The sequence below is a fragment of the Felis catus genome, chromosome B2, assembly GCF_018350175.1.
Source record: "Felis catus isolate Fca126 chromosome B2, F.catus_Fca126_mat1.0, whole genome shotgun sequence".
In the NCBI taxonomy this organism is placed as follows: domain Eukaryota; kingdom Metazoa; phylum Chordata; class Mammalia; order Carnivora; family Felidae; genus Felis; species Felis catus.
In genome coordinates this window covers 30,332,807-30,348,476 of record NC_058372.1, presented here as the reverse complement: position 1 = coordinate 30,348,476, position 15,670 = coordinate 30,332,807, and the positions used below count along the sequence as shown (strand labels likewise).

The 15,670-nt window shown below is 40.8% G+C and overlaps 1 protein-coding gene across 6 annotated transcripts in view; it reads left to right on the top strand.

Annotated features, from left to right (window-relative positions):
• Window positions 1-15,670, top strand: part of LOC101099296 (patr class I histocompatibility antigen, A-2 alpha chain-like) — a 32,422-nt gene that overhangs the window by 13,667 nt on the left and 3,085 nt on the right. For all 6 annotated transcript variants that reach the window (XM_019830336.3, XM_019830338.3, XM_019830343.3 and 3 more), the window contains one exon: window positions 15,501-15,533. Coding sequence is in view for 1 of the 6 variants with exons in the window: in XM_019830338.3 (XP_019685897.1) it covers window positions 15,501-15,533 (33 nt within the window). In the remaining 5 variants the exon portion in view is untranslated. The remainder of the gene's footprint in view (window positions 1-15,500; window positions 15,534-15,670) is intronic.

Sequence of the window (15,670 nt, the reverse complement as noted above, 5' to 3'; positions counted from 1 at the left end):
TCATCAATGTTTTATTTATCCCATTGCTTAATAGACATCTGTATTAGGATTCTCCCAGTCAATGGGTAAAGAAATTGTGGTTTATATACACAATGGAGTACTATGTGGCAATGAGAAAGAATGAAATATGGCCCTTTGTAGAAATGAGGATGGAACTGGAGAGTGTTATGCTAAGTGAAATAAGCCATACAGAGAAAGACAGATACCATATGGTTTCGCTCTTATGTGGATCCTGAGAAACTTAACAGAAACCCATGGGGGAGGGGAAGAAAAAAAAAAGAGGTTAGAGTGGGAGAGAGCCAAAGCATAAGAGACTCTTAAAAACTGAGAACAAACTGAGGGTTGACGGGGGGGTGGGAGGGAGGGGAGGGTGGGTGATGGGTATTGAAGAGGGCACCTTTTGGGATGAGCACTGGGTGTTGTATGGAAACCAATTTGACAATAAATCTCATATATTGGAAAAAAAATGAAAAAAAAAAAAAAAAAAAAAGGATTCTCCCAGTCAAGTATCTTGGAACCATGTCACCCAATCAAGTTGACACATAAAATATACAAGTCCATACCTTGTCAACTTGCCACTGATAATGCATCTCCTTAAACCATACTTAATTTCCAAATAAAAGCAATACCAGGGTCATAAGTTTATTTAAAATTATTCAACTATCCTGAATACAGCTGAAAACACACTAGTGTTACTGCCCTTCAGACCCAAAGACACACACTGACAGAAAGTGAAGGGATGGAAAAACATTTACTATGCAAATGGAAATGAAAATTTAAAAAAGCAAGTGTAGCAATACATAGACAAAATACACTTTATTATTTTTTAATTTAATTTTTAATTTAATTTAATTTAATTTAATTTGACTTTTTACTTAAATTTTAGTTAACATACAGTGCATACAGTCCTAAAACTATTGGTTTTAGGAATAGAATTCAGTGATTCCTCACTTACATATAACACCCAGTGCTCATCACTAGTGCCCTCTTTGATACCCATCCCTTATCTAGCCCATCTTCTCCCCACCTCCTTCCATCAGCCCTCAGTTTGTTCTCTATCATTAAGAGTCTCTTGTGTGGGAATGCAAGCTGGTGCAGCCACTCTGGAAAACAGTATGGAGGTTCCTTAAAATACTAAAAATAGAGCTACCCTACACCCAGCAATTGCACTACTAGGCATTTAGCCACAGGATACAGGTGTGCTATTTCGAAGGGACACATGTCCTCCATGTTTATAGCAGCACTATCAACAATAGCCAAAGTATGGAAAGAGCCCAAATGTCCATCGATGGATGAATGGATAAAGAAGATGTGGTATATATATACAATGGAGTATTACTTGGCAATGAAGAATGAAATCTTGCCATTTGCAGCTATGTGGATGGAACTGGAGGGTATTATGCTAAGCGAAATTAGTCAGAGGAAGACAAAAATCATATGACTTCACTCATATGAGGACTTTAAGAGGCAAAACAGATGAACATAAGGGAAGGGAAACAAAAATAATATAAAAACAGGGAGCGGGACAAAACAGAAGAGACTCATAAATATGGAGAACAAACTGAGGGTTGCTGGAGGGGTTGTGGGGGGGATGGGCTAAATGAGTAAGGGGTGTTAAGGAATCTACTCCTGAAATCATTGTTTCACTATATGCTAACTAATTTGGATGTAAATTTTAAAAAATAAATAAAATAAAAAAAAGAGTCTCTTGTGGAAAAATAGGATAAAAACATAGAGGGAGGCAAACCATAGGAGACTCTTGAATACAGAGAACAAACTGAAGGGTGATCAGAGTGTGGGAGGTTAAATGGGTGACAGGCATTAAGGAGGGCACTCTTCAGGATGAGTACTGGCTGTCATATGTAAGAGATGAATCACTGGGTTCTACTCTTGAGGCCAAGACTACACTGTATGTTAACTAATTTGAGAATAAAATAAAAAGTAAAACAAAAAATAAATGGATAAAGAACAAGGAATGAGTGAAGTGAAAAAAAAGAGTCTCTCATCTTTTGTTTTCCTCTTTCCTCTTTTTTCCCCTTCTCATATGTTCATCTATTTTCTTTTTTTTAAGTTTATTTATTTTGAGAGAGGGAGGGGCAGAGGGAAGGGAGAGAGATTATCCCAAGCAGACTCTGTGCTGCCAGTGCATAGCCTGATGCAGGGCTCGACTTCACGAACTGTGAGATCATGACCTTAGCCAAAATCAAGAGTCAGACACTCAACCGACTGAGCCAGTCATCTGGTTTGTTTCTTAAATTCCACATATAAGTGAAATCATATAGTATTTGTCTTTCTCGACCTGACTTATTTCACTTAACATAATACACTCTAGGTCCTTTCACGTCATTGTAAATGAAAAAGAAAAAGATTTCATTTTTTGATGGCTGAGTAATATTCCATTGTATATATATGCCACCTCTTCCTTATCCATTTATCAGTTGGGCATTTAGGTTCTCTCCATAGTTTGGCTATTGTAGATAATGCTGCTATAAACATCGGGGTGCACGTACCCCTTCGAATCTGTATTTTTGCATCCTTTATGTAAATACCTAATAGTGCTGTTGCAAAATTATAGGGTAGTTCTATTTTTAACTTTTTGAGGAACCTCCATACTGTTTTCCAGAGTAGGTACACCGGTTTGCATTTCCACAAGCAGAGTAAGAGGACTCCTCTTTCTCCTATCCATGCCAACACCTGTTGTTTCTTTGTTATTAATTCTAGCCATTCTGACAGGTGTGAGATGGTATCTCATGGTGATTTTGATTTGTATTTCCCTGATGATGAGTGATATTGAGCATCTTTTCGTGTGTCTGATGGCCATCTGTATGTCTTCTTTGGACAAGTGTCTATTCATGTCCTCTGCCCATTTCGTAACTGGATTATTTGTCTTTTGGGTGTTGAGTCTGGTAAGTTCCTTATAGATTTTTGATACTAACCCTTTATCCAATATGTCATATGCAAATATCTTATCCCATTATGTAGGCTGCCTTTAATTTTTGTTGACTGTTTCCTTCACTGTGCAGAAGCTTTTGATCTTGATGAAGTCCTAATAGTTCATGTTTGCTTTTGTTTCCCTTGCCTCTGTGTCTAGTTAGAAGTTGCTCTGTCTGAGGTCAAAGAGGTTGCTGCCTGTGTTCTCCTCTAGGATTTTGATGGTTTCCTGTCTCACATTCAGGTCTTTCATCCATTTTTAGTTTATTTTTGTGTATGGCATAAGGAAGCGGTCCAGTTTTGTTCTGCATGTTGCTGTCCAGTTTTCTCAACACCGTCTGTTGAAAAAACTGTCTTTTTTCCATTGGATAGTCTTTCCTGTTTTGCTGAAGATTAGTTGACCATATATTTGTGGGTCCATTTCTGGGTTCTCTATTCTGTTCCATTGATCTATAAGTTTGTTTTTGTGAGAGTACCATACTGTCTTGATAATTACAGCTTTGTAATATAACTTGAAGTCTGGAATCATGATACTTCCAGCTTTGCTTTTCTTTTTCAGAATTTCTTTGGCTATTCAGGGTCTTTTTTGGTTCTATACAATTTTAGGATTGTTTTTTCTATTTCTGTGAATAATGCTGGTGATGTTTTGATAGGGATCACATTAAATGTGTAGATTGCTTTGGGTAGTATAGACATTTTAACAATGTTTGTACTTCTAATCCATGAGCATGGAATGTTTTTCCATTTCTTTATGTCTTCTTCAATTTTTTTCATAAGTGTTCTGTAGTTTAAGAGTTCAGATATTTTCCCTTTTGGGTTAGGTATCTTATGGTTTTTGGTGCAATTATAAATGGGATCGATTTCTTGATTTCTCTTTCTGATGCTTCATTACTTGTGTATAGAAACACAACAGTGGGGTGCTGGGTGGCTCAGCCAGTTAAGCGTCCAACTCTTGATTTAGGCTCAGTCATGATCTTATGGTTGTGAGATCAAGCCCTGTGTTGGGTTCTGTGCTGAGCATGTAGCCTTCTTGGGATTCTCTTTCCTCTCTCTCTCTCTCTCTCTCTCCCTCTGCTCCTCTCCCCTGCTAGCACTTTCTCTCCCTAAAAGAAAAAAACCCCCAAAAAACAAAACAAAAAAAGAAATGCATCATATTTCTATACATTGATTTTACATCTTATGACTGCTGAATTCTAGCAATTTTTCGTGGAGTCTTTCAGGTTTTCTACATGGAGTATCATGTCATCTGTAAATAGTGAAAATTTGACTTTTTCCTTGCTGATTTGGATGCCTCTTTCTCTCTTTCTTTCTTTCTTTCTTTCTTTCTTTCTTTCTTTCTTTCTTTCTTTCTTTCTTTCTTTCTTTCATGTTTTTTTTCAATATATGAAGTTTATTGTCAAATTGGTTTCCATACAACACCCAGTGCTCATCCCAAAAGGTGCCCTCCTCAATACCCATCACTCACCCTCCCCTCCCCCCCAGCCCCATCAACCCTCAGTTTGTTCTCAGTTTTTAAGAGTCTCTTATGCTTTGGCTCTCTCCCACTCTAACCTCTTTTTTTTTTTCCTCACCCTCCCCCATGGGTTTCTGTTAAGTTTCTCAGGATCCACATAAGAGTGAAAACATATGGTATCTGTCTTTCTCTGTATGGCTTATTTCACTTAGCATCACACTCTCCAGTTCCATCCACGTTGCTACAAAGGGCCATATTTCATTCTTTCTCATTGCCACATAGTACTCCATTGTGTATATAAACCACAATTTCTTTATCCATTCATCAGTTGATGGACATTTAGGCTCTTTCCATAATTTGGCTATTGTTGAGAGTGCTGCTATGAACATTGGGGTACAAGTGGCCCTATGCATCAGTACTCCTGTATCCCTTGGGTAAATTCCTAGCAGTGCTATTGCTGGGTCATAGGGTAGGTCTATTTTTAATTTTCTGAGGGACCTCCACACTGTTTTCCAGAGTGGCTGCACCAGTTTGCATTCCCACCAACAGTGCAAGAGGGTTCCCGTTTCTCCACATCCTCTCCAGCATCTATCTTTCTTTCTTTCTTTCTTCCTTCCTTTCTTTCTTTCTTTCTTTCTTTCTTTCTTTCTTTCTTTCTTTCTTTCTTTCTTCCTTCCTTCCTTCCTTCCTTCCTTCCTTCCTTCCTTCCTTTCCTTCTTTCCTTCCTTCCTTCTTCTTTCTTTCTTTCTTTCTTTCTTTCTTTCTTTCTTTCTTTCTTTCTTGTCTTATTGCTGAGGCTAAGACTTCGAGTACTATCTTAAATTGTAATGGTGAAAGTGGACATCGCTGTCTTATTCCTGACTGTAGAGGAACTGTAGAGACTGTTTATCCCCATTGAGGATGATATTATCTGTGGGTTTTTTGTATATGAACTTTATGATGTTGAGGTATGTTCCATCTATACTTTCTTTGTTGAAGGTTTTTTCTCAAGAATGGATGCTGTACAAGCGCCTGGGTGGCTCAGTCAGTTAAGCTTCAACTTTGGCTCAGCTCACGATCTTGCAGTTTATGAGTTCAATCTCCGCATCAGGCTCTGTACTGACAGCGTGGAGCCTGGAGCCTGCTTCGGATTCTGTGTCTCCCTCTCTCTCTGCCCCTTCTCTGCTCACACTCTTTCTCTCAAAAATGAATAAGCAGTAAAAAACATTAAAAAAAAAGGAATGTATACTGTATTTTGTCAAATGCTTTTTCTGAATCTATTGACAGCATCATATGGTTCTTATCCTTTCTTTTATTAATGTGGTGCATCACATTGATTGATTTGTGAATATTGAACCACCTCTGCACCCCAGGAGTAAATCCTACTTGATCATGGTGAGTAATTCTTTTAATGTTGGATTCAATTTGCTAGTATCTTGCTGAGAACTTTTGCATCCATGTTTATCATGGATATTGGTCTGAAATTCTCCTTTGTAGTGGGGTTTTTGTCTGGTTTTGGAATCAATATAATGCTGTCCTCATAAAAGGTGTTTGGAAGTTTTCCTTCCATTTCTATTTTTTGGAACCGTTTGAGAAGAATAGGTATTAACTCTTCTTTAAATGTTTGGTAGAATTCCCCCGGGAAGCCATGTGGTCTTGGACTATTGTTTGTTGGGTAATTTGTGATTAATGATCAATATCTTTGCTGGTTATGGGTTTGATCAAATTTTCTTCTTGTTTCAGTTGTGGTAGTTTGTATGTTTCTAGGAATATATCATTTCTTCCAGATAGCCCAATTTGTTGGCGCATAAATTTTCCTAGTATTCTCTTGTGATTGTATTTCTGTGGTGTTGGTTGTGATCTCTCCTCTTTCATTCATGGTTTTGTTTATTTGGGTCCTTTCTCTCTCTCATAAGTCTGACTGGGGGTTTATCAATTTTATTAATTCTTTTAGCCCCTAGAGTGAAAGCTTCAGGACATGTGTTTACCTTACACCCAGTCACTCCTCAGGACACTCTTCAGAAGCTGGTCTGTGTTGCGATCTATTCACCTCCTGAACACTGCTGGTTCAGAGTTTCCTGGGTACCTGAAGGGTGTTACACCAGTATGGAACTCAGTATGGAAAACTGTAATCCTTAAATTTCTGTATGCTTTAACTTTCTTCTTTATAAGTCTTGGCTTTATAGTAATAAAATTGTTTTAATTAAAAAATAATTCTTCCAAAGAACCAGCTTTTAGTTTCATTGATCTGTTCTACTCTTTGTTTGCTTCTATATCACTTATTTTTCTCCTAATCTTTATTATTTCCTCTTTTTCTGCTGGCTCTACACTTTATTTGCTCTTCTTTTTCTAGCTCCTTTAGGTGTAAAGTTAGGTTGTGTTTTGCTTCTTGAGGTAGGCCTTATTGCAATATACTTCCCTCTTAGGACCACCTATGCTGCATCCCAAAGGTTTTGGACTGTCATGTTTTCATTTTCACTTGCTTCCATGTATTTTTAAAATTTCTTCTTTAATTTCTTGGTTAACCCATTCATTCTTTAGTAGGATATTCTTTAATCTCTATGTATTTGTGGTCTTTCTAAATTTTTTCTTGTGATTGAGTTCAAGTTTCATAGTGTTGTGGTCTTAAAATGTGCATGGTATGATCTTAATCTTTTGTACTTGTTGAGGGCTGATTTGTGACCCAGTATGTGATCTATTCTGGAGAATGTTCTTTGTGCACTCGAAAAGAATGTGTATTCTGCTGCTTTAGGATGGAATGTTCTGAATATATCTGTTAGGTCCATCCAGTCCAGGGTGTCATTCAAAGCCATTGTTTCCTTGTTGATCTTCTACTTGGGTGATCTGTCCATTGTTGTAAGTGGGATGTTAAAGTCCCTTACTATTATTGTGTTATTATCAATGAGATTTTCAATGGTTAGTATTAATTGATTTATATATTTGGGTATTCCAAGTTAGGGGGCATAATATTTATAATTATTAGATCTTCTTGATGGATAGACCCTTTAATTATGATATAGTGCCCTTCTTCATCTCTTGTTACAATTTTTGTTTTAAAATCTAGTTTGTCTGATATAAGTACAGCTACTCTGGCTTTCTTTTGATGTCTGTTAACATGATAGATGGTTCTCCATCTCCTCAGTTTCAATTTGTAGGTGTCTTTAGGTCTAAAATGAGTCTCTTGTAGGTAGCATATAGATGGATCTTGTATTTTTTATCCATTCTGATACCCTATGTTTTTCGATTGGTACATTTAGTCCACTTATATTCAGAGTAATTATTGATAGATATGAACTTAGCCACTGCCATACGGTGTTTCTGGTGATGTTCTCTGTTCCTTTCTAGCCTTTGTTGCTTTTGGTCTTTCTTTCCCACTCAAAGCATCCTCTTTCCCCTTTAACATGTCTTGCAGGGCTGGTTTAGTGATCACAAACTCCTTTAGATTTTGTTTGTCTGAGAATCTGTTTATCTCTCCTATTCTGAATGACAGCCTTGCTGGATAAAGTATTCTTGGCTGCATGTTTTCCCCATTCAGCACCTTGAATATATCATGGCACTCCCTTCTGGCCTGCCAAGTTTCTGTGAACAGACCTACTGCAAATCTGATTTGTCTTTTCTTGTAGGTTAATGACTTTTTTCTATTGCTGCTTTCAGGATTCTTTTCTTGTCTGTGTATTTTGTGAATTTGACTATGATATGTCTTGGTGTGGGCCAGCTTTTATTCATTTTGATGGGAGTTCTCTGTGCTTCTTGAATTTTGATGTCTGTTTTCTTCCCCAGATTAGGGAACTTTTCAGCTATCATTGCTCAAATAAACCTTCTCCCCCCTTTCATTCTGTTCTTCTTCAGGGACTCCTATGATACCAATATTAATACATCTTAAGGGATCACTGAGTTCCCTAAGTCTACATTCATGATCTAATACTTGTCTTTACCTCTTCTTTTCAGCTTCATTATTTTCCATAATTTTTCTTCTATATCACTGATTTTTTTCCTCTGCTTCATCCATCCTTGTTGTAATTGTGTCCAGTCAATTTTGCATATCAGGTATAGTACTTTTTATTTTGGCCTGAGTAGTTTTTAGTTATTTTATCTCTTCAGTAAGGGACTGTCTAGTGTTTTCTATGCTTTTTCAAGGCCAGCTAGTATCTTTATGATTGTTGTTTTCAATTCTAGTTCAGGCATCTTATATCAGTTTTCATTAAACCCCTGGCCATTACTTCTCCCTGTTCTTTCTTTTGGGGTGAATCCCTCCATCTTGTCATTTTTTCTAGGTCACTTCTTTTTTGTGTGAATGTTAGGAAAGTCTGTTATATTCCTGCTCCTGAGAATAGTGGCTATATTAAGAAGAGGTCTTATACCGTCTTGGGCCTGGTGCTTCAGGAGGTGTTTCAGATTGTGCATTCTGCTGTTGTGTTTTGGCTGTTCCTTCCCTCAAGTCAGTCCTCTGCAGAGCTTCTTCTTGCCTGTGTGTGGGGTGTTTGGACCTTGTCCACTGTGTGGCAAATTTTAACCAGGTATGTTTTGGTCTGCTTGGTAGAAGAAGCTAGATCCTGTTTCCCCTAGAGCTGAATCTTTGAAGCACTCTATGATCATAGACTTGGTGCGTGCCAGGGGTTTGTGCTGGTATTCTGGGGGAGGGGCCTGCTGCACTGATTCTCTGGTGGACATGCCCTTCGTGGAAATGCACCTGCAGGACACAGGGGGATGGGGCTTTGTGTAAGCCTTCAATGGGGGGTACTGTGTTGCTCACTGAAGTCAGTCAGTGCTGGTGGGGGGGGATGGCATCGTTCTGTTCTCTCCTCCAGGGAGCAGGGAGTTCACGCCTGCCAGTCTTCAGGAAGCCCCCACAGAAAAGCACACAATGACCCCTCTTGTGTCCCTGGTTTCCATCAGATCTCTGCCTTCACCCTGTCTGTGTCTAAGCTGTCTACCAGGCTGCACAGTACTCCCATGTTTCATCTCAGGCATGCAGCTGGGTTTCAAAACTCCAGATTTTAAGGATCTGTACAGCTCAGACTCATACTGAGCCTCTGAGGGAGGATCTTGCCACACTGTGATCTGTGCTGGTTTGTCCAGAAAACAGTTGCATGAATGCACAGAGGTTTGGCGTTTATGGTAAAGTGCAGCAAAAAGCTGGTACCAAGGTTTGCTGCCTTCAACCGGTGTCTTTGTTCCTATGCTAGTGAACAGGGCAGCACTTTGGTGGTGCTAGTTCTTTTGTCCTTGGAGATGCCATGCCACTACTCCCAAATACACTAGAAAGGCAACTGTTTCAACCTGAGCGATCCAAGGGATCCTCAGACTACACTGTCTGCTCCTGAGTCTCCACCCTCCTTCCCTTCCAGAGCACTACTGAGCCTGCCAGGCAAGGCCCCAGTGATGGTGCAGATTTCTAAAACCTCAGAATTTGAGCTCCACTGCTTGTAAAAACTTGCAATAGTAAGCCCCTCTCCTTTGGTTTTGGGGAAGTGTTTTTCTTTCTTTTTCTTTTTTTTTTTCAACGTTTATTTATTTTTGGGACAGAGAGAGACAGAGCATGAACGGGGGAGGGGCAGAGAGAGAGGGAGACACAGAATCGGAAACAGGCTCCAGGCTCTGAGCCATCAGCCCAGAGCCCGACGCGGGGCTCGAACTCACGGACCGCGAGATGGTGACCTGGCTGAAGTCGGACGCTTAACCGACTGCGCCACCCAGGCGCCCCGGGAAGTGTTTTTCTTGTGCAATCCCCTGCGCATGCTTTCTCTCTCTCTCTCTGTCTGGCTCCTCTCTTCGTGACCAGTACTCTCTCCCCTCTACAGCACCTGAAATTCTCCCCCCACCCCATCAACTTTCCATAGCTCCTATCTTCCATGATGTGCTGTTTTTCTGCCTCTGGTTGTGTAGTCTTTAGATTAATTTCTTGGGTGTTCAGAATGATTTGATCTTTATCTAGCTGTGTTCAAGGGATAAGGTAAGCTTAGGGTTGCCCCTACTCCTCTCCCATCTTAACTCCTTCTCTTGCAAATTATATATCTGATAAGGGGTTAATACCCCAAAGATATAATTAACGCATACTGTTTAACATCAAACCTCCCAAACAATATGATTAAAAAATGGGCAGAAGATGGGGCATCTGAGTGGCTCAGTCAGTTAAGCATCCAACTTCAGTTCAGGTCATGATCTCATGGTTCAGGAGTTAGAGCCCCGCGTTGAGTTCTGTGCTGACAGCTCAGAGCTTGGAGCCTGCTTCAGATTCTGTGTCTTCTTCTCTCTCTGCCCCTCCCCAACCTGCACTCTCTCTCTCTTTCTCTCTCTCTCTCTCTCTCTCTCTCAAAAAGTAACTAAACATTAAGAAAATTTAAAAAAATGGGCAGAGGATTTGAATAGACATTTTCCCATTGAAGCAGGCAAATAGCCAACACACAAATGAAAAGATGTTCAAAATCGCTACTCATCAGGGAAACGCAAATCAAAACCACAATGAGATATCACCTCACACCTGTCAGAATGGCCAACATTAACAACTCAGGCAACAACAGATGTTGGCAAAGATGCAGAGAAAGAGGATCTCTTTTGCACTGCTGTTGGGAATGCAAACTGGTGCAGCCACTCTGGAAAAGAGTATGGAGGTTCCTCAAAAAATCAAAAATAGAACTATCCTACGACTCAGCAATTGCACTACTAGGTATTTATCCAAGGGATACAGGTGTGCTGTTTTGAAGGGGCACATGCTATAAACCAAAGTAGTCCTAAGAGGAAAGTATATTGCAACACAGGTCTTCCTCAAGAAGAAAGAAAAGCCTCAAATACCCAACCTAATCTTATACCTAAAGGAGTTAGAAAAGGAACAGAAAGCAAAGCCTAAAGCCAGCAGAAGGGAAATAATAAAGACTAGAGCAGAAATAAACAATATAGAAACAAACAAAACAAAATAAAACAACAACAAAATAACAGAAACAGATCAATGAAACTAAGCTGGTTATTCAAAAAATTAATAAAATTGATAACCCCTTAGCTACACTAATCAAAAAGAAGAGATATAACCCAAATAAATAAAATTGTGAATGAAAGAGGAGAGATAACAACCAACACCACGGAAATGCAAACAATTATAAGAGAATATTATGAACAATTATATGCCAACAAACTGGGAAATATGAAAGAAATGGATAAATTCCTAGAAACATACAACCTGCAAAAACTGAAACAAGAAGAAGTAGAAAATTTGAACAGATGCATAATTAGCAAATACATTGAGTCAGTAATCAAAAATTTCCCAACAAACAACAGTCCAGGGCCAGATAGCTTCCCAGGGGAATTTTACCAAACATTTAAAGAAGAGTTAATACCTATTCTTCTCAAACTGTTCCAAAAAATAGAAATGAAAGGAAAACTTCCAAACTCATTCTACAAGCTTAGCATTACCTTAATTCCAAAACCAGACAAAGACCCCACTAAAAAGGAGAATTATAGACCAATATCCCTGATGAAACTGGATGCAAAAATTTTCAACAAAACACTAGCAAATTGAATTCAACAGTACATTAAAAGAATTATTCACGATGACCCAGTGGAACTTATTCCTGGGCTGCAGGGCTGGTTCAATATTTGCAAATCCATCAAGGTGATACACTCATTAATAAAAGCAAAGAACAATATGATCTCAATAGATGCAGAAAAAGCATTTGACAAAATACACCATCCTTTCTTGATAAAAACCCTCCAGAAAACAGGGATAGGAGGAACATACTTCAACATCATAAAGGCCATATATGAAAGACCCATTTGGAATTCTCTGTGTCTCTCTCTCTCTGCCTCTCCCCCACTCACTTTCTCTCTCAAAATAAATAAACAACAACAAAAATATTCTCTCTTTCCCTCTGCCCCCTCCCCAACTCGTGCAAGCACTGTCTCTAAAATTAAAATAAATCTTAAAAGTAAAATACAACTAAGACGCACCTGGGTGGCTCAGTTGGTGAAGCATCTGACTTCAGCTCAGGTCATGATCTTGAGTTTCATGAGTTCTAGCCCTGAGTCAGGCTCTGTGCTGAACCTCAGAACCTGGAGCCTGCTTCGGATCCTGTGTCTCCCTCTCTCTCTGCCCCTCCGCTGCTTGCACCTCTGTCTCTGTCTCTGTCTCTCTGTCTCAAAAATAAATAAAACATTTAAAAAAATCTAATAAAAAATAAAAACACAACTATGAATCCTCTATTTTATTCCCCCTTTGCTTCTTTGTTTTGTCTTTTAAATTTCACATATGAGTTAAATCAATAACAAAGAGAAAAAGGGCGAGAGAGAGAAACAAAGAAATAGACTGTTAACTATACAGAACAGACTGATGGTTACCAGAGGGGAAGCGGGTGGGGGGATGGGTAAAATAGTTCGTGGGGATTAAGAATTACACTTGTGATGAGCACAGAGTGATGTATGGAACTGTTCAATCACTGTATTGTACACTGGAAACTAATATTACACAGTATATTAACTAAGTAGAATTTAAAACTTAAAAAAATTTTTTTAATGTTTATTTATTTTTGAGAGAGAGAGACAGAGTGTGAGATGGGGAGAGAAAGAGAAAGACACAGAATCCAAAGCAGTCTCCAGGCGCTGAGCTGTCAGCACTTAGCCGACCTGGGGCTTGAACTCACAAGCTACAAGATAATGACCTGAGCTGAAGTTGGATGCTTAACCGAGTGAGCTACACAGGCGCCCCTAAATTAAAACTTAAAAAAAAATACAACCATAAAAGAGACACAAATATATATATACACTATATATATATATATATACACACACACAAATACATATATACACTATATATATATATATATATATATATATATATATACACAAATACATATATACACAAATACATATATATATATGTGTGTGTGTATATATATATATATATATATATATATATATATATATATATATATTTAGAAAGTACAACAACTTAGGAGCTTTATGAGTCTGATTGCAATATTTTTAGACACATTTCTACACCAAGGGGCTAACTAAAATCACTACAACCAGAGTGAGGCCAGTGAACGAAGCTGAGTGGATCGCAGGTCACGAGTCTCCCTATCTCCCATGGGCAGGACAGCGTCTTCTCTAGACTCTGGATTGGAGCTTCCTCTGGAGGCCTCAGAATCCAACCCTGACCCTCCACCCAGGGAGACCCCGCAGGGATTCCTCCACTGTTGAATTGGAAACTGGTTGTGACCAATCACCACCCCCCATCATTGAGGCAGGCAGGCAGGGGGTGCTTCAAGGGAGTGGGACTATGTGCAGGGCTGACTTTGGGGGCATGGCCAGGGTCTCACCTTCCAGGTGACCTATGGTTGCCCGGTGGGTTCGTGGGTTCTTATGGACCCCTGCTCAGTAGACATTGGCAGTTCGCCTACAACTGTGCCTGAATGAGGACCTGTGTTCCTGAACCGTGGCGGACACACACAGGTCACCTGCCACAAGTGGCAGGCGGCCAGTGTGGCGGAGCATCAGAGGAACTACCTGGAGGTCACGTGCATGCGTGGTATAGGCTCCGCAGGTACCTGGAGAAAGGGAAGGAGAGGTTGCAGCGCGCAGTTGGGAGGGTCACCTCAGCACTTCTGCGATCTCTCCAGAGACTAGGGCTGTGCTCCCCGGAAGAAGGGAGGAAAATGGAATAGATGCCCGAATACCATAGGTCAGGAGTCGAGGGATTAAGCCTTGGCAGTTCAGATCCTCTGCCAGAAGAGTGACTAACTAGCCTAGAGGCCCAGCTCTTCTCTCAGAAACAATTAAGGGATCCAGTCCCCCAGGGATGGAGGAAGAAACCATCCATCCCTGCAATAACCAACTAGCAATACCCTCTGATTCTCTGTTAGCAGCTTTAAGAATTGCGGGGGACTTTCTCTCTCAGGCCTTGTTCTCTGCCCCATGTACTATGTGTTTGAACTTTTCTGAGTCACTCTGCTTCCACCCAGATCAGAACCAGAAATCCCTTTCTTCCCTCAGAGAGCTGTAGCCTCCTAGTCTGTCCTGTCTTGTCTTCATCCTAGAACTTTTCAAGGCATAAGAAATGATCTCAGGTCCCTGTGTCCAGGCTGGCATCTGGGTTTTGTGCTCCCTTCCCCCACTTCAGTTGCCACATCCATTCTCAGGATAGTCACATGAGTGCTGCTGGTGTGACCTATGACCAAAGCAAAATTTTTTTAATTTTCTGAACCTTTTTCTCAGATTCCCCAAAGACACACATGACCTACCACCCCACCTCTGACATGAGGTGACCCTGAGGTTCTGGGCCTTGGGCTACCCTGCAGAGATCACTCTGACCTGGCAGCATGACAGGGAAGACCACACCCGGACACAGCGCTTGTGGACACCAGACTTTTGGGGGATGGGACCTTCCAGAAGGGGGAAGCTATGGTGGTGCCTTTTGGAGAGGAGCAGAGATACATGTGCCACAGGCAGCATGGTGGAGCTGCCTAAGCCCCTCATGCTGAGACAGGATAAAGGGGGAGACCTGGACATAGACCCTCTTCTCAGAGGAATCAGGAGCCCTTGTGGAGAACTCCAGCAGGGTGGGGGCTGATGCCTGGGGTCAGGGCCCTCGCCTTCCTTCCCCTTCCCAAAGTCACTTCTCAGCCCTCCATCCCCATCATGGGCATCATTGCTGGTCTGGTTCTCCTTGGAGCTGTGATCTGGCATTGCGATCTGGAGGAAGAAGAGCCCAGGTAGGGAAGAGGTGGGAGGATCTGAGTTTTCTGACTCCACTGCAGGGTTTCAAGTCCCGGTGGCAGATTGTCCTGCTTTGTTAATAGGAAGTACCATCCACATGCATGTGCTTGCTCACTCTGGAGCTGACTGCTAACACTCACACTTTTAGTAAATCACATGTGAAAGTGAAGGGCAAATTTTCACCCTAAGGAATCTGATGATGGGGACCTGATTCCCAACAGTCATAGGACAGAAGGGAATTCCCCTGCTGAGGACAGACTCCAGAAGTGCAGTTGGTCTGGTCCACACACATGTACTTTTCTTATGTTTCTTGATCCTGCCTTGGGTATGGTTAAGAGTTCTGGAAACTTTCCTGGGATCCAGGACTAGGGAGATTCCTTTAGGTCATCGTGGCTTTCTCCCTGACCTCTGTCATGATGTCTTCTTCCTACAGGAGGAAAAGGACTGAGCTACTCTCTTGCTGCATGTAAGTATGGAGGGGGTGATCCCTGAAACCCTGCGATAGTGTAGACAGGACCCCATGGGGAGCTCACCCCCCACCATAGCTCCTCCTTTAGTCTCATCTCCCGTGGCTCTGATCATGTCCTGTTTGTTCTACCCCAG